At 42.1% G+C, this 20,559-nt stretch overlaps 1 protein-coding gene across 4 annotated transcripts in view; it reads right to left on the reverse strand.

The window, feature by feature from the left end:
• pex5la (peroxisomal biogenesis factor 5-like a) overlaps positions 1 to 20,559 on the reverse strand; it is an 82,023-nt gene that overhangs the window by 15,247 nt on the left and 46,217 nt on the right. For 3 of the 4 annotated variants that reach the window (XM_053864583.1, XM_053864590.1, XM_053864566.1), the window contains 6 exons: positions 20,153 to 20,264; positions 15,003 to 15,200; positions 13,433 to 13,556; positions 12,062 to 12,155; positions 10,880 to 10,909; positions 8,043 to 8,138 (listed from right to left, as the gene is read on the reverse strand). In XM_053864583.1, the coding sequence (XP_053720558.1) occupies positions 8,043 to 8,138; positions 10,880 to 10,909; positions 12,062 to 12,155; positions 13,433 to 13,556; positions 15,003 to 15,200; positions 20,153 to 20,264 (654 nt within the window). The remainder of the gene's footprint in view (positions 1 to 8,042; positions 8,139 to 10,879; positions 10,910 to 12,061; positions 12,156 to 13,432; positions 13,557 to 15,002; positions 15,201 to 20,152; positions 20,265 to 20,559) is intronic. The other variant, XM_053864574.1, reaches the window with a different exon arrangement.

Here is a 20,559-nt window from a genome sequence, read left to right on the forward strand (position 1 = left end):
TTCTCAGTCATGTCCTGAGCTCTTCCAACATCCTGTCCGAGTCTGACATGCTCTGATGACGCTTCATGACTCGGTGTTGTTGCCTCGCTACAGAATGAACTTCTCTAGACTTAAAAGTCTTTCACCTTGTTGAAGAAATGTTTCCCTTTTGCTAAGACATTTCCTCACTTATTTCCTAACTTTGCCACTCTTGCGATTCTATATGCAGCTGCAGTTACTAAACCCGCCACAACACAAATGAAGCTTGCCATCGTGGAGCAGAATTAGGAAATCTTATAATATATAATACACCGCTCTCACTTCCTTGAACCTGCTCACCCTTTCAATGAGCAAAGAGGTCAGAATAAACCTGCCCTAGCTGGAAACAGAATCTGACTTAGAGGTTGATAGACGGTTGCCAAGTTCATGGTGACAAAATCCATGATGAGTTTGTGAACACGTTTGGCCTTAGACAATCGATGTTTAACATTTGAGCTGCTGCATGTTTGTAAATCGTGTTTGGTTTAAGATGTTGCCTTGACGACTATTCACTATGATAAGAAGGTTCTTTGTGTGTTTTCACACACTGCAGGCGAAGCCAAACATGACAGGATTTGTGTTGAATAGAGACCAAAAACTGAAAACAGTCGGGAATATTTTGAGCGATCCTCAAGCTTTGATTCCCATCAAGACTGCAGCGCTTCCACCCTATGTGAAATGGAAGAGAAATTTATGATAGAGAACAGACAGGCGGCGATGGAGCAGAACACATTTTTCAGCAGGGAGGTCAGTAGAATGTATAGAATCTATAGGACTAGTCGACGAGTTGCGTGTGTAACCTGATGCACTATGTGTGTTCCTTGGTCTTAGCTGATGTCTGCAGTGAACAAACCTGTTTTGTGACTTGTGACAATGCTGACAAGGCCCCGACTAACTTAGCATAGTTGCTAAGTTAGTCGGGGCCTTCTCCGCTGATGCTTTAGATACTCCACATCTATCATTAGATTAGATTAGATTAGATTAGATTTATTTGTCAGATTCTTGTAATACTAAGACAACAGAGTCTCCTCAATATTACATTTCATTAGAAACTTGCTAGTTTAATCCAGGCTTCTGCTGAATGGAGTGTGAGTCACCAGGTTGATTCTGGATCCTAGTTTAAACTAGGAGATCGGTCGGCACAATCGCTGCGTACGGCTCCTGGCTACCTCTCAGCTTTGCCACTTCTTTTACTACGGACAACTGAACCGGAAGGACTGAAGAGCTCCCGGTGCCACCATACATGCATCACTACATTGTCTTTCCATGTGAAGTTTTCATAGCTCCATATGCGATGCTGCTTCCCGACAAACAAAACACTGCGTCAAAGAGAGGTAAAAGAGCGGTCGATGCTAAAAATGGCAGAAACTGAACCATGGAAAAAAAGCTTGTGTCTAATTGTGGTTTTGGGGGGGAAACACAGGTTTCAAATACAGCTCTATGCAGTGTTTCACCACCGCAGAATTTGCCAAGAGATACCATAAATCTCGACTCGCTTCGCATCACCGGGGGTCATTTTCCTGACCCATTTAAATAGTTAACCTTGGCTCAGTTGGGATTAGTGGTGCTGTGCGTTCAGCTGGAACTAAAATCTCTTGTCATTTTCACTTAAATCAATCTGAATGGTACTTGACGGGGACGGAACAGAAGAAGAGGCAGAAGGCACTGCAGACAAAGGAATTAGGAAGGAAGATAGGCAAAGGTGGCAAGCCCTGGTGGGAAAATGCCAAGAGCAAAAGAAGAAAAAGAAGCCTGAAATAAGTTGACCTGGAAGGATGAGAGCCGACACAAACATTTGGCATCATTCATGAATTTAGATGGCTAATCCACCTTACTTAAACAAGTGTATTCATGAAGGCGCAACATGTGTTGACTAGCACCACTTGGTGTGTTCACGAGTCAGCCGTCCTATTACACGCACACACACTGCCACTTCTTAGTCGACCAAGGAAAGAAGACGTCACCCTTCATCAAGTCACATGTGAACAATGGATTTATTTTTAGTTGCTGCTGAAACAGGCTCTGGTTGCTGGCCTTTCTTCACACAAACAAATCCGACGATGAAAACAGACCGTGCTGCGCAGATTACTTTTCAGGACTGGGATGGTTGTGTTTATACCGTTAGTGGAAAGGTCCCCGGTGCCCATGGTGCGAAAGCAAATGGAATGTCTACACAAAGTACAGAGGAAGTTCTCACGTCGAAAAGTTTCAATGTCCTGGGACTGGTATTTCAGTGATGTTAAGGGGTGAAGAGAATTCAACTCCTGTTGTTGTGAAGAACAGCTCATCGATTCGTCAGATATTGTTCTGCAGTTGAAGAGTGAAAGTTGTGATCACTTCCTCTCTGTTTTTGTTTTGTTAAGTTCACTTCCTGGTTTTGACCTTTTTAGAACACCTGGACATTTGGACAGATGTCACGTTGTAACAGTTGATAAGTATGGTGTGTTCACTGGTTTCTCAGATTTCTTTTTCCTAGTTTGTCTTTCTTCAGGAATATCTCCAAAATGTACTTTTTCTGTGCTTATTTTTTTTAAACTTGCGCCTGTTATTCTTGGCCCTATTTGTTGAGGTAGTGTTTTGCTTGACCTCCTTGTGATTTTTTTGTATTTTTCAGAGCAGCCAGTGACTCTTTACCTCCCATGCAGCCTCTCGGCCCACATTATTGCCCTGTGTGTATATTACCAATGCAATTTATGTAAATATTCCAGGTGCAATAAGCACCATCAGACAACAGGTGGCAGTAACACTACAGCGCTCCTATAATACGCTCAATGAAGAAATGAAGGAGAGGCACTTCAACAGGGAGTGAACGGAAATGTCAAAATGTTGATCAATTGACGTTTTATCACCTTGGATTTTCTGGCTTCTGCAAGTTATAGGAAAGAATGGGGGAGTTTTGAATCTGTTTTAGAACCTTCGTAAATCCAAATGGACCAACTGAGCACAACCAAATTCAAAGCACTTCTAAGATCAATCAGCCCTGAACACTAAATGTCTTTGTTGCAAACCAGAAATCCATGCAAGTTTTTTTCTCCCCTACAAACACAGAGTTCCATGTCTAACTATTTAAACTGTTCAAACGGACTTGATAACCAATAGCAACTTTAGATCTTCTCCGAGAACTGGGTCGCTTTGATCAAACCACTCGTCTTTCGAAAGGCTGAAACTCATCCATGTTAAAATAACACTTAAAGCGCTCCTGTATTTGGATCAATTTGACAATTCCCATACAAAAGAAGAAGGATAAAATGAATTATTTGTATCGCAGGCCAAAAGCTTCAATCTGACATGTTTTTTTTCTTCAGCATTTCTTCACCATGCATATTCAGTTTTTGGTGCTACAACCCAGATGTGGTGAAACATGACACGGATGAGGGGCAGCAGCTCTACAGAAATAAAGAGGAGGAGAATTCCACTCCAAAGATGGCGTCTGAGTCAGAGGTCTTTTCATCTTCACATCTCAGTGGCTTGTGATTGACACTGAGGCCATTGTGGGGCCTCTGGCAGTGAGCAGTGGCAGGTAATTGCTGCCTGATGACACTCCACCTAGTCACTTGTGAAAGGAAGCGCATCATCTGAGTGTCAGTGCACATTTAGAAGCTGCCTGCCGGGTTTGACTGCAAAAGACGCAGATTTGGATTCATTTTTTTTCTATTCTGATCTATAGTCTGATCTATATTTAGACTTGACGTGCTCAGGAAGAGGGGTCACCTTCGTCGACATCTGCAGTCAGTCAAGTTTTTGACAGCGACAGACAGATGTGCATCATCCTAATGGACAGTGAACTTTGGATCCATCTGTCTATCTGAGGGGAGTTAAACAGAGGACTGGTGCTGGCTTCTGAAAGCCCATCTGAATCATCCTGTTTACTACTTGTCCAACTCAGAAACCATTAAATGAATGTCGCACACACTCATCTGACTCTTCTTGTCAAACTTGGCCACTTCATCACTTTTAGCCGGTAAATAAAATCGATCAAAGTTGGGCTTTAAGTGGCAATAAAGGCTGCCATTTTTCACCATAGCTCAGTAAAGACCATGATTGAACAGCAGCGCTGGCACTTTCATTATGTTGAACAAGGCAAAGACACAAGCGGGTGATTTACATCCAGCAAATCACCGCATCTGACCCGCAGCTGTAATTTCAGCTGCTCTGATGAAGTGCTACATCTCACACGGGGAAGCTCGGAGAGGTCCTGGTGACAAACATTACTGAAAAAGAATTTGGCTTTTGTGGGGAAGCGGGGAAGATTTCCATGATAGTTCATGAATGCATTAGCCAGAAATGAGATAATCACACCTACAGAGTTGACTCAGGAACTCCTGCTGCGTGTGACGTCTTTTTTTTTCTTTTCGATTTACGCTACTGAGAAGATGAAAGAAGCCATTTATGAGCTGACATCATGGAGACATCCACCTGGGTGATGTCCTTACATGTACGGTGTCGTCTCACTCAAGGCTTTTTGGAATAAGAAATGATCATTTAACGTCACATGCAAAATCTTGCTCACATTTTTTTTAATTTGCATTCGTGACTGTATCTTCTGTAAATCGAGAAAATGCTCAATAATGACATTCGTAGTTACATAGATTCTGGTTTTATCTGAGGAGCTGCGCTAATTCCTCCCATTATGGTGCTTCATCGAGCGCCTGTGGGCCCGGAATGTACCACCTGTGATAAATGAAGGAACATTGTATACATAAAACAATATACAGTACCAGGATCTTATGATCTTATGATATTCAAGTGTCAGCATATGCATAGACTAAACTCGCAATGTTAAGAATGTAATCTGTGGCAGTGCTGTCATGTTTGCCCAGGAAAAATAAAAACTTGTAATATTTAGGAATCCACCAATATCAGTTATTTTTCCAAAACGAGTAGTGTATGAGTGTACTTGCATTTGTGTACTCATGATACCGATACAGAGTACTGAAGCCATTACAACATAAAGTTACTAGGATTTTATTTTTTCCATATATATCATAATTTGATCAACATTCCTCTCTATGTTTTTGTTCTGGTCACAAGTTTCACTGTAGTACAAACACAAATTTTACAAAATTGGTTTAACGGTTTCATGGTATGGGTGGCCATTTTACTGTATGTGTGTGAATATGAGTATGAGTACTCAAGCCCGGTGTTGGACCGATACCCGATACTAGTATCGGTACATCCCTAGCATTATTCCTCGTACAGTATTGACAAAAAAGTGGTATTGGGACATCACTAATACATATCAAACATATCAAAAGCATGGAGACAAGCAACAGAATCAGGTGTTTACGTTTCAGATAGTGTCAGATAGGCAAAACAATTTGGCTACTTAGTTACCAACTCAAAGCAAGAAACTTCTTTTTTCACTTTCTTCTGCTTTTTTCCATTAATATTGTTGCATCTTTAACCTGTAAACCCACACGAATTGTGTATTTAATAACAACCTGAGTAAAAGTTTATATTTTCCCCCTGTTCTCTCTGGGCACTTTGGTTTACTCCCACAGACCAAAGTTTACAAAGGTCGCGTACTCTAAATTGTCTGTATGTGTGTGACTGAGTGTGGAGGTAGTTCTCCTCTGTGCACCCTGTGATGGACTGATGAAGTGCTCAGTGTGTCCCCCTCTCACCTGAAGCACTTGGGACAGGCTCCAGCCTCCCGTGGAGCCAAAAGGGAACAAGCGGTAGAAGACGAATGGCTGCATATTTATAAATGTCATATTACCATTCAGTTTGGGAGCAAACCTATGTACCATCTCTGATCTGTCACCGTCTGACATGCGTGAGTCACCAGCCAGTTACAATAAAAGAGCATCGCAATCGTCTGTACCGCAAAGGAATTAATAGTTGTACATTGAAATAAAATGTCACTGAAAATGTTTGTATATATAGATTGAAAACAGTATTACTTCTATCTAATTATCTTGTTACCGTCCCTTAGAAGTATTTTTCTTATGCGCATCTGTGATGTCAACATCTCAATTTTTAAAGGCCTGTAATCCTCGGCTCTTCAGCGCCTCACCACCGAGATTGACCTGCAAAAATGTGTTTCTATCACTGATATTTCAACAAACTTGTCCTTCTTCTTCTCACTTAGCTCACAGGCTTTTAATGTTCACTCACTGAAACACACTTAGTGGTGGAGCATCGGTGACACAGCTTCACAAAACAAATCACATTTAGACGCTTTAATTCCTCTCCTCTCCTCTCTGTGGCTCCTCAATTTCTTACATCTGACTGCTCCCACTAATTTAATAAATTGCCAGAGAGGCCGCGGGTTGATTTAATGTCCCCGCCACTGTCGGGGGCTTCCGCTGACTCCATCTCCGTCTAAGTGCGAGAGAGCATGCGTATGCATGAGCACATTCGGGCCAAATATCTGATTATGTTCTTTAATATCTGACAGCAAAATGGCTGTCCGCTTGCTTGAGAGTGTCCTGGCAGTGACCGGTCGAAGCTGAGCTACTGTTACCGATCGATGCTACGTGCTCAGATTCCCTCAAGCTTCACCATCTCTTCAGCACCTGCTGTTCCTGCCGACAATAACCGCGATGAGGAGAAGCGGGTACCTGCTGACACAAGGCATTACATCACCACTAATTTCAGGCAGGGATCCCCAAATGGCTGCGTCCACTTTGTGTTTGAGCTTCGTCGCTCCTCCATTATTAACTGACCTCTCGGGCAACAGAAACACCACATTTTGGAGTCATGATCAGAGGAACGTCAGGGGAGTTAAAACCGAGATTGAGAAAAGGCTTTCAAACGTCTTGCTCTTTGGGAAGTACACTTTCCTCTTGTCTCTCAGTGAATCAGCAAGTCTGGATGTGGAGACGTCCAATCACTGTGAGGAGGCTGCTCAGAGGCAACGGCTTTGCAGAGTGATTTTGGATGGAGGGTTTCACACAACACACAGGTTTGTGTTTCTCCTGTGAGAGCAGGGATCCACTCAGGGGGAGAAGAGAACGCCTTCTAAGACCATCACCAAAGTGTTTGTCATTGACTTTAGCGCCCGCCTTCATCAGTAGTGAAGTTGTCAAAATTATGTTAAATAAATACAGTTATTGATAAGAGGGACGTGATTCACCTGCTGGTCTGTGTCTTCTGTCACAAGCTCTGACTGAATGGAAATGCATTAGAAGGTTTTTGTGGCCACTTTTTGTTTTTCATTTCCTTTCACTCATCAATTTCAGTTTATCCTCCTGCAGCTTCCATTCACTCCAGCTCTCACTGTCATGAAAAGGACGATCGTGGGAATCTGAGTGCGGGTGCAGCCACGCTGGGAGGAAATTCCAACTCAACATACCGGTCAATAGCTTCACTAGTCACCGCAGCTACCCATGAACAATGACTAGTTCTTGTTGTAAATTTCATCTTTACTTGACTTGACAATGAAGTTCGGTCAACATTGTCCACCATGGCAATAAATTCTATTCTGATTCTGATTCTGATTCAATAGAAAGTATTGGGTTCTCAACTTTTGCCTGAGTACTTAAGTTAGTTAGTTAACACTTCATGTAGCTACACTTGGTCTTCTTTGTTAAATGCAAAATACTTGCCCAAACAGTATGTTAGTGTTCTTCTAACAAATAAATGCATCGCAAATGCAACAAATTAAAAACAAATTCTTCACTCTCCACTCCGATGAGAGCACTTGTGACCGTGTCACAGGTATCACAGGTGTTCTTATCGGTGCCCTTTGAGCCTCGTAGCAAGGTGTACCAAGTGGTTTGCCCTCTCATGGGTCACCACCTGAGACCCCTCAGTGGAAACATGCAATAAAAACTCACTTGTGTTTTGCCCATTACTCGTCACTTGCACATATGCGTTGAGAGGAAAACCAGACTCACATTTGGTCTCAGGAGAACACTCTGGGAGCCTCTGGCTTCACAAGCCGTCAGTTGACTTCACTCTTAGCTGAACACAAGTTCTTGTGCTTCAGCGATGATATAACTTTGTTCCTCGCTGAGGTGATTTTAAAGTCACTGTGGCAAGTGACAGATGCTGTGAGCTCCACGCAGCACTCTGCTTACCTCGACAGCAGCCTTGGCTCGCTCGAACTCCTCCTCCAGGGACTGATGTCTGGACAGTAGAGCGCTTCCAAACCGCTGCTCCTTGGATAGACGAGCCTGTCTCACACACACAGAGAAACAGCTTTAATAATTTATATATCTATACTTTGGCAGAATCAATATTACATATATATGCGCATTCACATAGCATATTACATTTCACACACACACACACACAGTCAGCCAGAGGGAGACAGGTACAGAGTGTGTGAGTGTCGGCCGTCTGCTTTCTGTGGGACAAGTGAATTCTTTGCCTCATGAATCTCCAGTGTCAGTGTTTCATACCACTTCATTCTGCTTCTCTCACTTTAACTCCTTCTCCTCCCTGGCTCAGACTTATGCTCCTGCACTTCCTGAATTATAATGAAATTCTGATCAAAATGGCATCCTGAAGAGTCCAAAGCCTCAGGTAACACATCAGTGGGGTCACTAAGGGAGCATGAATTTAAAAAAGCCTCTTGTTAATGTGCATGAACATGTTCCACGGGGGACGCAAAGCACCCCATTACTCCACCGCTTCATATACTGACGGAAAACAACTCTCATCTCTACAAGGCCAGCTGATAACTACAGAGACTACAGTTACACATGTTTCTCTTCGGTGGAGAAAACACCAGAAAATGCCAACAGGTACAAAAGTGAGAGACAAACAATCCCTGAACATTACTGTAGAGTGTGAGTTGCCAAAGTCTGACAGCTGTCTGCACTGTTCGGGAAGCAATTCAGTCGATCGCAAAGCAGGAACATTCATCTGGGGACAGCTTGGTCGTGCTTGCTCATGGACGGCGTCATACAGCAGGAGATTTTAAGCATGCACTCAGACACTTGTCAGGTTAAATCAATGGGACAGAGTTCACTGACTAGACGAGGCGCTGTCACTCAGCCGTTGCAAGACAATAACCTAGTTAGTGGCTAAATACAGTATGACATCAGCTGGGAAATGTACGAGGGAACGAAAAAGAACTGTCTTAAAGGGGCCCTATCTTGGTTTCCTCATGATAAGAGTTATACGTACAGGTACAAGATGAAACCTCGCCTTGTGTGAAAGAACCACGTGCATCCATTTTATAAAATGTCTACAGATCTCATCACACCATTTGACCCGATGTTATGAAAACTTGTGCACGTGACCGCAGAGGATCATGGGATTAATGATGTATCTTGTTGTATACCGCTAGCACCACTAATGGATGTCATGGAGTTACTTTTTGACCACTGTCTTGAAAGATGAAGAAGTGTGTTTTGACTGTGATGGAGAGAAACATGCATTTTCTTCTCAAAGAGCCTGCTACGAAGGCTCAGTGGTTGTTTCTAAAGAGCTGCAGGAGTCTCTCGATGCAGCCTTGTTACGAACATCAGGGTTTCCGCCTGAATTTTTTAAAACTGTGGCGTGGGCGACCTTGATGTCCCCCCAAAAAAGCCTATTGAGAAATAAAGGAGAAATCACAAAGCAGAGGTGGTGGTTTTGTCATTTACGGAATTGTAACAATAAAAACGGTATTTCTTTCTCATGAGAAGTAAATCTCTCTCCAATCTGCAGCTGTCCTCTCGCGGTTATTCCCTTCATATGCCCCCGAGCAACAGACTTCAGTCTACATGTTCATTTCCTCCTCCATGATGCGTTATGTGCGTATGCGATGTTTCCACTCGCGTGAGAGGCCATCCTTAAAAAGAGACTATTTTTCTCAAGGCATGGCCACTCTCATTGAAGCCGCTTCGCTTTATAAATAGCGAAAACCCTCAACGTTTCTCTGTGGTTTCAGAGACACGACCCAGAATCAAGTAGCTTATTTTCATATACTTTGTTTTTCATTAAGGAACATGCTGGTTTAAACAGGAGTGGAGTTGTGTGCCGAGCGCATCATACATTTTTGTGGTCCGCTCTTTCACCGTAACGCTAACAATCCATTTAATAAACTTTAACTTTATATACAATAATACACTGAGACCTATTAGCATGTTTGAATTTTTTTTTGAAACAAACTTTTGAATAGCTTCTGCTTAGTTCACTTTGTGCAGTGACAGAGCACAATTGCAAATGACAAATCAATAAAACGCCACGTTGCTGTGGTTGTCGCATCTGTCATCAGCAAGTCAGTATATCACAGTCAAGTAAATCAGATGAATGCAGTCGAACAATGACGGCTTCAGCAGCCTTGCATTCATTCATAACAACAAGTTAGTTCATTTATTTATTTATTACAAGCATCTGATGCGTGAACACAAGTGAGATGCCGCTTCAGACTGCGTAACATCCATAGCATTTCCCTCTCATGGCCGGACCTCATGCAACAAACATCCTCTGTGCATGCACTTCCGTGTCCATTACGTGTTTGCGGGAGTTAATGTGTCGGGACCCTCAGCCCCTGGAGCCTCTTGGCAAGTGTAACACACTTTTGTTTGCCTGTAAATCCCTACGTTTTGATGGCTGTATTTTGTATCTATTATTAATTAGAGCGTTGGAAAGGTGATGTTTGCCTGGTGAGATCGACGCTAATGGGCTCAGAGAGAGAGACTGCTGAATAATTCATGGCCTATTAATCTAATAATGGCATCTGGAAACGAGACCCCATGTGAAGACCTACACAGACATCAACTCAGGGGGAAAGCGCTTGACATTTGGACCTGGAAGCACCACAACAAAGTGAAAAGCAGCGTAATTTCTGGGTTCAGCCTTTTTCGGCCGAGATGTAAGTGACTTGTTTTGGGAGTCAATGTTGAGTCTAGTGATGCTTTTGAACCGGTGCAAATGTGGAAGACTTTCAGGAGTGTGTGAAAGGATGCATCGGGAGGCTTACATGTCTTCCACTAATATACTGCCTGTTGAGCTGAAATGGAAGAATTGAAGGTGTTAGGACACGAGGATGGGTAAACAGTCACACATGACGTCTCATTGGTTAGAAACAGTCCCACAGCAGTTCACATCCTCAGGCCCTTTTTAAGGATTAAAGACGTAAATTGGTTGACTCATTTATCTTTTACCTTATATCTTATATGTCTTTTACCTATTTACCTTATTGAGCTTCTTGGAACACATTTTATTTATCTTTATTTATTGTCTTTTATAAAGTTTTTTGCTGAAAACAGTAATTGTACTTGCAACAATGATATCAAAAAAATTAGAAAAGTAGAAAATCAGTTTTAAAAAACAACACTTTTTTATATATATTAAATGCTTATTTATTTTCCTTTTTTAAGTGTCAGAAAAGTATATGGTTTCTATTGGTTTGTGCATAAAGGGTACGAGGGTGTTCCCAGGTAACTAAAATATTTTGTTTTTGTGCTACAATAGCTTATTAATTCCTCACAATCTGAGTGTGAAGGGATTTTAAGAACTACAACTAAAGACGCTCAAGGAAAAAACAAACAAAAAAAAAAACTCCTACCCCACCTTTAATCGCAGGGGATCAGAACTTAGCCATGCAAGATTTACGTCTGTTTATATCAAGAGTGCAGTCTTTTTGTTTCCTTCGTCAACATTTTCTCTCAACTTGTCCTCCTTAATGATAATAATCTCAGACATTTCAGACCCTAACTAGAATTTTTTTTGTCTTATCGATCACTGTCCTAAATCAAACACACTCCATCTGCAGCTGCTGAAGCATCTGACACTGACCTACTGATCTATTTCAACGAATGGGCTCAGCTCAGTAAGGTTAACACGGCAGCCACCCATTAGTAAGGTGACTCAGGACTCCATCAAAAACATGATCTTGGCACTTTTATGTACAATCTTTACATGCTGCATTTCCTTCTAATCCCAGTAGATCGTAAGCTGATGAAGCACATACAGTTTGATCTTGAACTGCTGTGAGACTTTATCATTAGTTGCTGTCAAAGGCATTCTCATGCATTTCCATGCTGTCGTTACATTAGCAAACAACATCGAGATATTTTTTTGATAGCAGAAAGTCATGGTAACCAAACGGATGGTCAAGTGGAGAGAACCGTGATCTCTGACACGATTCTGTGACACTTACTTGAGAGGCCAGCGCCAACTCAGGCTCCACTTTGGTGTTTGCTTCCACAGAGTTCTTGTTCAAAGGCTCCAGCGGGGTTTTGCAGTCAATTGACCTGAAGCACAGTGGTAACATGAGACTTATTGGAGAAATCTTGAAAGAAAATTGTCGAACATTGAACTCATATGAGACCTTTTCACAACTTTCTATCCTGACAAGATGGACAGAAAAAAACAAATCAATATTTGGAATTGGATAATAAGCCAGTTCTAATGATAAACAGCACAAAAGAAGTCAATACAAATTCAGTAGAAACTAGGGTTAGACCGTAATAAATAACCAGAAAAAATGTTTTATCTTTTCATTTTATGTATTTATGTTTTAGCGATTTTCAGTGAGTTAAGATAGTGTGCGTGAATCGGAAACATCTCCATGGTGATGACATCATGACACATCGCAGGCAGGGTCACCTGCGCTGCACACTCCGTCCTTCATTGTTTTCAGTACCTGGACTGACGCGAAAAAGCCTTGACATTTTTTTTTTTCAAGGGAAACCATGAGTGAGGGTCAAAAAGTCCATAGGTCAATTCACATTTCAACCTCAAAGTACGACATCTCAATCTAGCTCTCTAAAGAGGTCTCCTGTGGTGAGTCCTTGGCTAGTCCTCCTAACAAACCACATGCTGCCACCTGATGTGACAAAAAACCAGAACAGCGGATTCAGAAAATGAGCTTTTCGTGTGATGCGGGTCAGTGAGGACAAAATGGCAGTCTTGGAAACAAAGACATGAAGCTCAAAATGAAACTTTGATGTCCAACGCCTATGTGTGAGTTAAATCCTTAGTTGTGTCGAATTCACCTCCATCTACACAATGTGATGAGATTTTATTTAATATAATTTAATTTAATTTAATATATCTAATATTGTGGTCAATATTTTTCCTTGTAAATATCATGATTGTAAGGTATACTCGCAGGATGATGACAGATCTAAAGAAGCCATAGTGTCAGGTTATATTGATGAAAATAAAAAACAAAGTTTAGCTTGCATTTGACTGCTGCCAGACAGAACTCAAAGCCCAGCACATATTTATGAATAAATGAATTGTTGTCAAATCTTTCATCACTTCCAGAGGCGTGACCTTTGAGCATCAGTGGACTCTCTCACAGCCAGACTCTGCAGCGCTGTGTCAGCATTAGAGAAAGGTCAACGTTATTAAAATCGTTCTGCTGCAGGGCCGCAGGTTTGCGTGTCTTATGGGTCATTTTATAGTGACACAAAGCCCCTGATATGGCGACGGCTTAACTGTGTCAGGAGTGATGATGTCAGAGCCAGGTATTTATCAGTCCAGGAAACGGCCAGACTCTTGGCACTTAGAGCGGCAAACTTACCACAGAAACTCGTTTGACGAGTTTTTGGACGAACGCCGTCTCTCCAGCTTCCACTTCCTGTTTCCGTTTCGCTCGCAGTGTGGATTCAGTTCTTCCCATTTATCCAGCTGGGAGGCGATGGTGACTGGTGAGGTAAGCGATAGAAGGACTGTTACAAGTACAACAAGTATATCGTCAGTAGGAATTGTCCTCCAGCTAGACGTGAGCATGAAGGTCATTAATGGAACCATGGTAGTTGTTGGGATGAAGGCAAAGTGTTGTGAATGGTTTATGTCTCTGGAGAAAGTGACTGAGGTGTGAAAAGTAAAAATACATGAAGCTCTGTGGTACAGGGCATTGATGCGTGTGCGTCATTGGCTCTGAACTCAGCGGCAATACCTGGACTGGAACTCTTGACCACTTAAAACTGGGTGTGGCTTTGAAGTTTGAAGAAACTAGTTTCTTCTGCTGGATTCATGGGCAGGATGCTGCTCAATGTTAGATTTCTTCTGCACCACCATAAAACACTTTCTGGCACTGGTATTCCATTTAAGAGTTAAGATTTGACAAGTCAGCGAATCTCACTATTACAAGCTGAAGGCTGCAGTTCAACACTGTTTCTGTGGAAATCCCACAACAATGTTGCGTCGAATGTTTAAAAACAGAGGGACAAAACTAGTGTGTTTGATAGGGATGAGAGTGCCTCAGTAAATAAAAAACTTTAGTGAAGGACAGAAGTGTCCTTTGATGTTTTGGGGGAGAGGGCAACTGGTTAGCTGAAGAACACGGGTGGCAGTGGTGTCGGCCTGCTGTGTGATGTTCACACAAACATGCCTTCACAGCAAACACCCAGGGCTCATGGCTGTTTCTGTGACAAAATACATTTCCAGAAATTCCATTAAAGCCCCTTCTTCAGAAGTGACTGGTCTATACCTGAGGAGAGAAAGTGCAGCACTGGGCCCACAGGAGGACCTGTTTTTGTGCTGCCTTACACTATAATACTACAGTATATACTTGTATTATTTGAGTACTCAATGTAATGTTATCTTTTAGGACTTAATTTTTTCCTCAACTTCTTTCTTTCTAAATCAGATTCTTTTAATGTGTTAGGGTTAGTGATGAGTTTCTTGACCTTCAAAATGAATAAGTGAGGCATTGGAAGTACAGGTAGTTCTGCTATCACATCATTCACTGCTTGAGATCAATATTCATGATTTACCAATACAATGACTATATATAATGTGTATAAATGTATATAAATACATAATAAGGACATGGAGCTGACCACACTGGTTGATACCATACTTTTTTTTTTTTTACCAGATCCAAAAAGTCAATCTGTCAATCATCCTGAAATCTTGTTGATTTTTTTAGATGGTCCTCTGGCCAATATTTCCAGACAGCAGAACTACCATAAAACCAATTAAAAGTGTTTCACACTGTAACTGATGATAACTCATGTTCATTCATGAAGATCGGAAAACATGCATTCAATAGCAACAGGAATCCAGCATGTCTGCACCAATAACTTGAGACGAACATTTCATCAGACTACAGTCCAGTGTCTTCTCATATGTATCTTGTCGACTACCTGAGTCTAGTGAAGCTCTGTCTTTTGTTCTCATGCTTGAGCCGGTATGTTCCACCTCCACCTGGATCAGCTCCGTCTCATCCGTCTTCTTCCTGTGGTGATTGTTCTTCTGAGATGACAGAGAGCTCTTCCTGTCTTTGCTGTTCCTCCTCTCTCCTGGTTCACTGAGGTCCACCAGGTCCAGCGTTGAAGATAAAACTGGAACAGATGACACATACATTTCTCAACACTTATATTCCAACTGCATTTATCAAGGTGTTGACGGTGCATGAGCCATTACTTTTCTGCTAGTCGTGATCCGCTGACAGGCTGATGTCCCTATCTATCACACGATGGTGACTGGAGCGGGTGAGGCGACTTCAGTTGTGACTCCATCATAGAATCTAATCTGACGAGTTTGAAATGGCCACCAGAGTCGGCCAATTGGTAAATTAAGTAAATCATTCTTGTGCAAAGACGACCAAAATCTTCCTGCACCTCAACCTCCAAAAACTCTGCTGTAACGTGTCTCGGTGTTTAATCCTTTTTATGATGCAATTTTCACTGAAGAACAGAACTATGGAGATCTGCTTCAGCATTATGACACAAACACACAGCTACACTACATAAGAATAAGTATCAAAAGCATTGATTTAATCTATGTTGGACTGCAGTGGAATTACATCTGTCCATTTAGGAAAAAAAGGCGCTAAAACTAATCAAAATACTTTGTGCTTGGACTACATTTTTCCCGGTAATGAAGAAGTGTGATCTTGGTTGGGAGAGGAAGGGTTCTAGTTCGACTGAACTGTTCAGGACCATACCAGTGTGCAGTGTGTATTAAAATCTTCTCTGTGTTGATACAGTCCTAAGGAGAATCCAGAACTCGAACACCCCCAAAAAAAGCCGGAAAAAACATAACATGCGTGGACCGATCAGCTGACGCACGACACGCTGTACAACGCAGCCTCCGTATGCAGACGTGTCCCGTTAGCTACATATACTGACTGTTTTTTCTTCATATTGAGGTGTAAAACCTTTCCTGTCTCCGCACTGGACCGTGGTAGAGTGTCACAGGGGAGGTGCTCGCTCTCCACACTCCAGGGTTTGATGTCCTGTTGTGGGCTGGAGCTGGGACAGGGATGAGGCGAGTCTGGGACAGAGCGTGACTTGGTTTATGACTTTGTCACAGCCAAACTGCACAGAAGCGCACATTCAGAGCTGGACACGCACCGGGCACCTCTTCACTTCTGGAGAGACGTCACTCACTCGGCAACCCCTCCCACATGCAGCGGCCACACACATAGAGGAACAGCGCACCTGCAGCAGACACTCTACATTCACTCCTACAAAAGCCTTTTTTAAGGCTTGGAACGCATTATTTCTTTTTCCATTCATTGTAATGGGAAAAATCGATTCATATTTCGAACAAATCGCTTCTTGAACGGCCCTCTGGAACGGATTGTGGTCGAGAACCGAGGTACCACTGTATTATCATTAGTCATTTCAACTTGTTTTGCCTTGACTGTCAAATATCGAATTGGAACTTTTTATAATCTTAAATTTCGGCCAGGCTTTTTTCAGCTTTGTGGTGTGTGATATCAGCAAAGACGGTCCACACTAAATGAGGTCCAAAATCCAAGTTCTCCATTCAGGAATATGTTTTTGATCTTACTTTTTCTCTGATGAATTAAAAGCAGAAATGCATTTTCTAATTCTTCATTCCAAGGAGGTTGCCATGAGCCGCAGCCCTAATCTAGCCAGCTAATTCAAATTTAAATATAATCGCTTCACACACTGCCCATAATTTAATCGTCAGAACATGGAATCTAATGAACAAGATCACCAAATTGACACTTATGTTATGTTATGTTCAAGTTCATTCTCCTGTCAGTCAAACTCACCATGTGAACGATGCAGAGCAAATGTGCCTTTTCTCTCCTTCGCCTGTGCGTCTCCTCCCACTGTTCCGCTGCTAAAGAGTGAGCTAAAAGCTAGCGACACGCGACTGTATAATTGGAGCGCCGCTGTGTCCTGACAACCAACTGAGCGTTTGTTGACTGAAATGTCTGGGTAATTAGAGGACGCTTCTCTTCCACGGCTCCTGCTCTTCCGACGGCAAAACAATTGCAAATGAAGGCAGAAGCTCGCACGGTGAGGGCGGCCTGAAGAGAGCGTCTTGTCAAGACGCAACTCAAAGGCAGGAAAGTCAAAATGTTTAGCTTGAGTACGATTGCAAAGACATGCACAGCCAAAGATGATATTTGAGTCGGATTGCTTTTTTTAGTATTTTTACCATATTAAACAGCGTTGTTTCTACAGATTCCATCGCCTGATATAAGCAGGTGTGAGTTTCCATTCCATGAGGCTCTGCAGCACAGCAGTCAACTAAGCACAGGGTTCATCACTCGCTTCATGCTGCCAAGACATGGAGCCTTGTCATATCAGAAATTGCAGGTGTTTTATTGACTGTACATTACAGCCCTCAATGTGCTGTTATTGCCGCAATGTGTATCTCCGGTCGGAGCGTGGGGCTCTGGGAACAAGTGGCTTATAGACCAGTGAGAATAAATTGATTTGCATTGTATAATAATAGAATATGGATTCATTTACTCACGCAATCATCCGACCCCCGGTTTTGAAAGAGTTACGTGAAGGATCCTCTTTTATTATTAGATAAAACCATCTTAGGGTTAATTACACTTATCTGTTTCACGTTGTTTCAATATTTTCTGTGTTTTTCGCAGGTTGAAGATGCTTCACTTATTGTGTGTCAGCTGCCTCATGGTGGTAGGTAGATCAGTGTGACTTTGTTATGTGTAAGCAGATCAAAGGAATAACATGTTTAATACAGTCATCACAATAGCAAAAATGTATGTGTTCATTCCATGACAGCAGTTATGATGTGGCCGGAAATTCGTTGCACTTACCTCTATCAGTTTTAGTTAGTATCGAAAAGTAAGTGTTTGCAAAATTTCGGCACATCGGTTATCGGCAAAATGTCGATATCGGACAGCCCAGATTATTATTATATTTGATTTACCATTTTTACTATTTTCGTGCAGCATCCAACTGATCCAAGATTTTTGAATTTATGATGAATTAGTTCCCACTGAAAAACGACAAAAACAGGATACGGTCACTTTTTTCTTTAGGTGAATTCAATACCTTTCAACTATACAAAAGCCACAAAATTGTTTGAAGCAAATCAATCCAAACATAATCTATCTAAACATATATGGGACTAAAGTGTTGTCATTAACACAAAGCGACCTGAGAAGAACAACATACTGATTTTCTCTCTGTGGAAAAGTGGAGGAGGAATGTGAAATGTCGTTCAATAAGTGGAGAGCTGCTCCTTGTGAGTAAACCAGCTTCAGCCCACGCAGAAATGAGCAGTTTGTCTCACTGTCATTGCAGTTCGACAACAACTTTATTTAATTACCTCTGTGCTTCAGACGGGAATTAATCTGATCAGCGTGTCACATATCTTATTTAGCCTTGGACGCAATCTCATCGAGAAGGGCTTTTATTCTTCATGCTGCTTATGTACCTCCTTCACGTGGCCCAGCTATTTTAAATGATCCAGGATACAAAAATTCTTTTTTGTCTCTGTGTGATAAAACTGTCGGTTTCTTCAGCTGGTCACGTTCACAGGCGAATGCAGCAGCAGAGATGAATATTGACAACAGTTGCTGAAAAATCAATCCTCATCGATAACCACATGTAGCTCAGGGAGGAAAACATCACGTGCGTGGGATTTCACTTCAGATAAACTAGAATTGTTTGTTGAACCAGGAAATAAAACTTTGTGAAAACATTTGCAAACAGAAGGTTCCCTCATTATCTTTGGCTCCTTGAAACAGAACATTTTAGGAGATGACAGTTGACAGATCAACACACTCATAAACACTCTGAAGACCTATCTCTTCTTTTGGGGAGGTAATAGCCCACAACATTTTCAAAAAATCTACACACTTATTTTGAGCAAAAAAGATACAGTAAACACTCTTTTTACTTAAAGCACCAAATTATTAAGGAGCATGCTGTGCTGGACATAACACAACATTTTGGATCAGACCATCGCTTTGTCCAGGACAGTGATCCAAAAGACACTGCTGCTGGAGCATCACATGGCATCTGAAGGGTTCAACTGTGTCAAAACTCCACCAGAGTCACCAGACATTAGTGAGTGGATCTATTAAAATAAGATAAGATAAAAAATAAAATAACGGCACATTGAGCTTTTTAATTCAAATTAAAAACTACAGATACAACGACAACCTTTTACACAATTTACGAATGGGAATAGCATGAAGACGTCATCTCATAAACACAAGTTACCTATTCCTGAGACATGGGAATCTTTACTGAGTGGAGGCATGATGTGTGGAGCCCTAATCACACTCTGGAGTTGTCTCAAAACACAACCGAAGTTGGTGTGAGGCCAGCCTTTGCTAGTCACTCTGGTCTTTGGCTAAGAGAAAGCGCCACCTTCAGTTCACACCTCGTAGCACAATGAGTAGGTGGGGTTTACATTATTCAAAGACACTCCAGCGGCTGGAACTGTGCTGGAACTGTGCTGGGAGTCGCCTGGAACTGTGAGGGAACTCTGCTAGGAAGTGAACAATTGAACTGCCCCGACTGTTAACACTTCTGAACATTGCAGAACATTCCTGAAACTGACCATGTTTTATCAGGAAAACAGACTTATTTAGACCTGTTAATGCCAAACTATTGGAAGAGCTAAATTGGTCGCTCCGCATTATGGAACTTGTGGGAGACTAAAACTTAATCAATTATAAATCATAAATACTTGAGGATGGAATGACATCTAAGGCTTCAGAACAACATGAAAAGTCAGGACATTTAATGTATTTAAATGAAAACCAGCACCTGAGAAGATGTCAAGCTAAGAAGCCACAGGCAGCTGCTGAAATTTGCTTCAAAACATGGAGCTGTTTTCCAATGTGATGGAGGTCAGGCTGGTCTTTTCAGTAAAATGGCGTCCCATGACAGCAGGATGTCAACAAAGACTGAGTACAAATACCATTACTGTGGTACTAACAGGGTTTGGTCGGTAGTAAGCTACAGCATTACACTTTGATGCAGTCTCAAAGTCTCAAAGCTCAGACATAGACAAGCTTTCATCGGTGAATAAAGAGCAGCACCTGCTGTGTTAGAAGTCACAGGGCGGGAACCTCCATCACTCTTGGTCTCCAGGAGGAAATCGTCGATGGAAGGGCTCAGAAGTGGACGGCTCTCTTGTTGCTCACTCACCAGCTGCAGGGTCAAGCACATGACACAGTTCAGATGCCTTTAAGTGCTGCTCTTACACAGACAAACACCATGTTTTCTGTATTAATTCAGGCGACACCACTGTCTATTCCTGAAGGCAGTGTCTTCTCCTCACAGATGCTCTTTCACTGCACATCATTTATTCACAGCGTGTGACCAAAGCCATTCAGCTGAGTGTGGATTCCATCAGACGTCAGATATGGAGCCGTCAGGAAATCCAGCAGCAGACTCCACCAGGTTTGAAACGACGACACTGGATATTCAGCGGCGCAAAAGCCTC

This window comes from Synchiropus splendidus, chromosome 1 (genome assembly GCF_027744825.2).
Source record: "Synchiropus splendidus isolate RoL2022-P1 chromosome 1, RoL_Sspl_1.0, whole genome shotgun sequence".
NCBI classification, from domain to species: Eukaryota; Metazoa; Chordata; class Actinopteri; order Syngnathiformes; family Callionymidae; genus Synchiropus; species Synchiropus splendidus.